The sequence below is a fragment of the Lactuca sativa genome, chromosome 6 (assembly GCF_002870075.4).
Source record: "Lactuca sativa cultivar Salinas chromosome 6, Lsat_Salinas_v11, whole genome shotgun sequence".
NCBI classification, from domain to species: Eukaryota; Viridiplantae; Streptophyta; class Magnoliopsida; order Asterales; family Asteraceae; genus Lactuca; species Lactuca sativa.
The window spans coordinates 91,773,550-91,779,864 of record NC_056628.2 but is presented as its reverse complement, the minus strand read 5'-3'; the positions used below and the strand labels follow the sequence as shown (position 1 = coordinate 91,779,864).

Sequence of the window (6,315 nt, the reverse complement as noted above, 5' to 3'; positions counted from 1 at the left end):
TAAAATGAAGTTATACTTTGCAGTGTTCTAAAAGGCGCGCCAAGGCGCGCCATGACGTGAGGCGTGGCTTCGCCGTTACGATAAATCTCATAACGTTGCTGTTAGGCATGGCGCGTGACAAGGCGTGATATGGCGCGCCATGGCGCATTATGGCGTGTTATGGCGTGTGTTTTTTCGTTTGAGACACGGTTTTTTGCTCTTTTTTATGTCTTTTCTAATCAGAGATACAAGTATTGTGGTTTTTGTTAAATTTTTGTTACTAGTTATTGATCTAACATTTCTAAAAAGTAGTTATATTTAATATAAAGTTATATTTATGTGGTAATATAATTTTAAATTAAAACAAAATCGCCGCCTTACATCACGCCTTGAAAAACGTCATGGCTCGCCATGACTCGTTAAGCTTGAAGCTTGACCTTGCCGCCACGCCATTTAGAACCTTGATACTTTGAGATTCAACTCCAAGCTATAACATTATACAGAGATAATGGTTACTTGATATAAAGATTTAAGATAATTATAGAACATCTAAAAAAATATTAAAAATAAAATTTTTGACTAATTTATTATTATAAAATTTTATAAAAAAAATAAGATCTTTAAGATAATGGTTACTTGATATAAGGAATTAAAATAATTATAAAACATCTAAAAAAATATTAAAAATAAAGATTTTGACGAATTTATTATTATAAAATTTTATAAAAAATAATATTTTTAATTTTTAATCATTTTAACATAATTATTATGTCGATCGAATATAATCATATAAAAAAACAAAGTTCTAAAAACAAACGTTTAACGGATTGGATAGAGATATTCTAAAAAAAGGTTCAGTCTTCAATAAAAATGAGTCACAAACGGCAAGCAACCGTCGATGGTTACGAAGACGCCACGCCACTTCTTCCATCTTTCTCGACGTGAAATCGGAGAAAAAAGTAATAAACAAAACAGCAAAACCCCGTATGTAATTGGCTGCGGTGGCTGATCGGCACCCAAATCGAAGAAAGTGTCATTTTCTACAACGCATAAAGATTCCAAGTAATATTCTTTAGGATATGCCGATATGACATCAATCGAACTTTAAAACCACGTAGACCTCCACATTCCACCTTCGATGTAGGAAAATGGTGTTCAAGAGAGAAGGAGGGAGTGTGATTCTGATTGGGTTTTATTGTTATGTGTTAATTCTTTTGGGTTTTGTTTTCGGCGGTGAGATCGTCAAAGGTGACGGTGGTATTCCGACCACTCTTGACGGACCTTTTACGCCGGTGACGGTGCCACTGGATGAGAGTTTTCGTGGGAATGCGGTGGACTTGCCGTCCGATGACCCTCGTGTCCGGAGAACTGTTAACGGGTTTCAACCTGAACAGATATCGATTTCTCTTTCCACCACCCATGATTCTGTTTGGATTTCTTGGGTTACAGGTACTAATCTTTCCGATAATGATTAGGTTTTTGATAAGAACAAATTAGGAATTACACCTCCGCTTTTGTTAATTTACTCTCACATGCTTTGAAAGACGATCAAAATCACGAAATTTCACTGTCGCCTGGTTAATGCTCGCCCTGGAGTTTGAATTTGGGGTTTTTTAGATTATTTGAAGGAGAAATGATCAAAAATGTTCTGAAAAATGCAGGTGATTATCAAATTGGTGACAATATAAAACCCTTAAATCCCGAAAGCGTAGCTAGTGTTGTAGAATATGGGAAAGTAAAATCTATGAAGAAACAAACACAAAAAACAGAGGGTTACTCTCTGATTTACAATCAGCTATACCCATTTAAAGGCCTTCAAAACTACACTTCTGGTATCATCCACCATGTTCAACTTACAGGTTAGTTTCTAAGAGTTTCAATTTCTTGATTTTCATATAATAAAAGAAATCTCAAATCTTGGTGTATGAATCTTGCAGGATTATCTCCAGATACTGTTTATTACTATCGATGTGGAGATCCTTCGATTAAATCAATGAGTGGTGTTTTTCATTTCAAGACTATGCCTGTTTCTAGCCCTAAAAATTACCCCAAAATAGGAATCGTGGGTGATCTTGGTCTTACTTATAATACAACATCAACAGTGAGCCACCTCATCCAAAACCAACCTGATCTTGTGCTTCTTGTAGGAGATGCAACTTATGCTAACTTGTATCTAACAAATGGCACTGGTTCAGATTGCTATTCTTGTTCATTCTCAAATACTCCTATTCATGAAACTTATCAACCGCGTTGGGATTTCTGGGGAAGGTGAAAGTTTGAATCTTTATCGAATCTTGATGCTAAGGTTGTATGCTTTTGTTCTTGAAGATGCTGATGAGTGATTTATTTCAGGTTTATGCAGAGATTAACATCTAAAGTACCAATCATGGCTATAGAAGGTAACCATGAAATCGAAGAGCAAGTTGACAACACAACATTTGCAGCTTATAGTGCACGATTTGCCTTTCCATCTAAAGAAAGTGGCTCCAAATCTACTATGTACTACTCCTTCAATGCAGGAGGAATACACTTCATAATGCTTGGTGGCTACATTGCTTATGACAAATCATGTAAAACTCAATCTTGTTTACACTTGTCACTATTTGATTATTCATATAGCTCTGATACCATGTTAGATATGTGAGGTTCTTGATTTTTTCTCCAAAAGCACTTTTAAAGAGAGAGAAACTCTAACGTAAATGAGACTGTATATCTAGCTGATGTGAGACACTAACTCTGATATCGATTTGTGTCATTTTTTTTTTCTACAGCGGATCAATACAAGTGGTTGCAAAGGGACTTGGCGAATGTCAATCGAGAAGTGACACCATGGCTTGTTGGTGTTTGGCATCCACCATGGTACAACACCTATGTTTCTCATTACAAAGAAGTCGAATGCATGAGGGTAGCCATGGAAGAACTACTATACAATGCCGGCGTCGATATAATTTTCAATGGTCATGTAAGTGTTTCAAGCATTACATGATCCATACAGTGTCAGAGTTTCAATTCCAATGTGGATTATGTCAGCCAGCCACTTAAGCAGACCGCTGTGTACCTAATTTACATCTCACATGACACTCCTGGTCAGTGAGTGTGGGCCAGCTCAGGGGTTGCAAGAAGAATAACTTTTTTGCAGAAACTTGAAAGTACTAAAGATTTTAAAATTACTTTTTACAAATTTTCAGGTACATGCATACGAACGAACAAACCGAGTGTACAACTACACGTTGGATCCATGTGGTCCGGTCCACATAACGGTGGGAGATGGTGGCAACAGAGAAAAGATGGCGGTCAAACATGCTGATGAACCGGGCAACTGCCCAGAACCCTCCACCACGCCGGATTCATTCATGGGTGGTTTTTGTGCAACTAATTTCACATCAGGTCCAGCATCCGGGAACTTCTGTTGGGATCGACAACCTGAATATAGTGCTTATAGAGAAAGTAGCTTTGGGCATGGGATTCTTGAGGTGAAGAATGAGACACATGCTCTGTGGACATGGCATAGAAATCAAGACATATATAATGAGTCGGGTGATCAAATATTTATTGTTCGTGAGCCTGGAAGATGCCCTGTTGTTAAAGCTAAACCTACACTCAAGCTTTGGAGATCAGCAAAGTGAAGCTTGTTGTATCTGTTAGGGTTCTAAAACAGATTTGTATAGCATAGATTGTAAGATGGGTCGATCACTCGACCCATGATTTGTTGTTTGTTTGAATGTTATCGGGAATTTTTAGTAAGTTGTGAGTGAATCTGGTGATAGATTTCTTCGGTTTCACGTGCCTTTAATTTTGAAATAATGTATAATCACAGCTGAAACTAAAACTTTAGTAAATAATCGTGTACCCATGTATACATTCAAAGCAAATTATGGTGACAAAATCTTGATCCATTAGAAGATGAACAAGAGCACCATGCATATGGTGATTGAGATGTAATTTATGCATATGGTGATTGAGATGTAATTTGTTGTGTACAAATCATTTCCCTTGATTTTAACAAAAAGTAGATGCCATAAACACAAAGTATATAGCATTGATTATCACTAAAATCTCTTTAATTTGCATGTGTAGACATAGGTTTGATTATCCCGACAAAAAAACCATGTTAAATCTTTGTGTTCTTTGTAATTCTTCGCAACTGTATTATTGTATTTGTGTTTGTCGAAGTCCTTAGTCCCTAACACAACCATGTCTCCAACTTCCATTGACACTGTTCTACATGTTCCTTCATCGGGCTACAAAGGTAAACCACATGACTTGAAATTTGAAGCAAAATGGAATAATATCGATTGCTCATTTTGTAAATCTCCATCATATATACCTGCCTCCACAGCCTAATTAGTTTGTGCAAATGATGCAATGTCAAACACCAAAGCATTATGGCTCTGATTGTCCAAAGGATCCCAAGGTCTCATCGTCTAAGTAGTGATCAAATCCAATTGGTGGCTTCTATAACACCTAAATATCAAACACTAGTGTAACAACCACTGCTCTCTGCTCCAACTAATGATCATATGAAACTCAAACAGGAACATATGGAACTTATTAAGAGGTAAACAAGCAACACCTTAGACTCTATGACTCAAGTTGCTTCAACCACATGGCTCCACATCGTGGACCCATGATTTATTGTTTGTTGCAATCTACCCTGAAAGTTTTTAAGTAAATTATATGATAGATTTCTGCAGTTTCATGTGCCTTTGTTTTTTTTTAAGTTAGATGATCACGGTTAAACCAAATGGTGTTAACAAAACTTTACTAATAATCGTCTACCTTCTACATTCAAAGCAAATCATGCCGAAAAAATCTTGATCAATTAAAAGATGAACAAGAACACTATGAAGATGGTGTTAAGATGTAAGATTCTTGACACGTCGGACGTCGAGAAAGCTTTAGAATTTGGCGGGGTGGTTAATGTGGGCACCATGCCATTGTCTGGAGTCAGCCCTCCTCCGAACGGTGGTGGCGAAGCAATGCCTGAACTAGGAGTCGTGATTGGTGTCGTTCCTCCTGCGGAGCTGAAATTACACGGCGGTAAGACGGTGGTGTTGATCCCAATCGGACTAAACATATAAGAGATAAGACAAATGAAATGGTGCATATATATACCTCGGAGTCGGTGGATAAACGCAAGATCCATAACTGGGGTCTGTTTTGGCGATGGTGGCGGTGCCGGAAAAGTCACAAGATCCGGGAGCCATTGATTTACGCATGTAATAGCTGTTGAAGGCGTAGGAGGCGTGTGCTTGGATGGTGTTTGGAAGAAAACAGAGACCCGATTGCTGCAATGGTGCACAGTCTGCTCCGGCACTGCATGCGTAGTCAAGTGCCGTTTGTAAAGCTTCCTGTGTGGCGTCGCTTCTGGCCACACACCACGTCGCCGTCGCGAGTCTGCCGGAGAGAACTAACAGCACCGCCATGAGTGCAGCCACCTTGGACGGTGTACCCATTTTGGGCAATGCTTTTGGTCAAGGGCCAAGGCACGACAAAAGACAGAAGTGTGTGTGTTGGTAAAGCTACAAAAGATATGGGGAATGAAGTAAGAGAAGAATATGTGTTCACTTTATTAAATACTTAAATTACAATAATCAATTATGCTTGGAAATTTAATAAATTAAAGTTTTAGTTACTAATACTCATCTCTTTCTCTCTCTTTTTTGATGAAGGCGTGCTCACTAGGTGGGCTTATTTTGATTTATGTCTACAATTTTGATTAAACCAAAGCAATTCGACCGATTTAAGAATTACTATTTAACTAGTAGTCTTGTATAATTTTTTTTAATCAAATAATTTGTTTTGGTTATAAATTTGTAAAGAGCAATCATATTGCGGACATACCCAAGGCAACAAATAACACTCAAATTTAGAATATTTATACAGCCAAATTAGTGTTGATACATTCCTGAATTAGATCCTTATTTATTTCCTTTCCATGTATGTATTATAGCTATAAAAACCCATGTATCGATTCATTGTAATATATGAGATTCTATTCCCTTCGATACCATATAATGGTATGGGAGCAACAAAGGCTCCTAGAGCAAACACTCTATCCTTCCCCCCCCCCCCCCCCCCCCCCCCCCCACACACACACACCCACACACACACAAAAAAAAAAACAAAAAAACTTCTTCAAGTCAAGGTTGTCAATATCGAGATCCTACGTAAGATTGTTTTTGGGTTTGCAAGGTCGGGATCGATATCTTAAAATCCCACAAAATAAGTCATAATTTTAGTTTATAATTTTAAAACATAAAAAATATTTCAAACATTCGATTTTTCGTTCAAAAATTATAAAAACTTCCAAATATTAGTTATAAATCACAACAC

The 6,315-nt window shown here is 37.5% G+C and overlaps 2 protein-coding genes across 2 annotated transcripts; one reads left to right on the top strand and one right to left on the bottom strand.

Moving 5' to 3' along the window:
* The first annotated feature begins 827 nt into the window (after positions 1 to 827).
* On the top strand, positions 828 to 3,761 carry LOC111895913 (purple acid phosphatase 15). The gene is made up of 6 exons (XM_023891964.3): positions 828 to 1,428; positions 1,641 to 1,838; positions 1,917 to 2,247; positions 2,332 to 2,549; positions 2,751 to 2,941; positions 3,168 to 3,761. Exons 1-6 carry the CDS (start codon positions 1,128 to 1,130, stop codon positions 3,603 to 3,605), a joined length of 1,677 nt encoding a protein of 558 aa, XP_023747732.1. The 5' UTR covers positions 828 to 1,127; the 3' UTR covers positions 3,606 to 3,761.
* Positions 3,762 to 4,724: 963 nt separating this feature from the next.
* On the bottom strand, positions 4,725 to 5,514 carry LOC111895929 (PLASMODESMATA CALLOSE-BINDING PROTEIN 3). Its single transcript, XM_023891986.3, has 2 exons — positions 5,095 to 5,514; positions 4,725 to 5,003 (listed from the first exon to the last, which is right to left on the bottom strand). The coding sequence occupies exons 1-2, from the start codon at positions 5,433 to 5,435 to the stop codon at positions 4,802 to 4,804; spliced, it is 543 nt and encodes a 180-aa protein (XP_023747754.1). The 5' UTR covers positions 5,436 to 5,514; the 3' UTR covers positions 4,725 to 4,801.
* Positions 5,515 to 6,315: the final 801 nt, after the last annotated feature.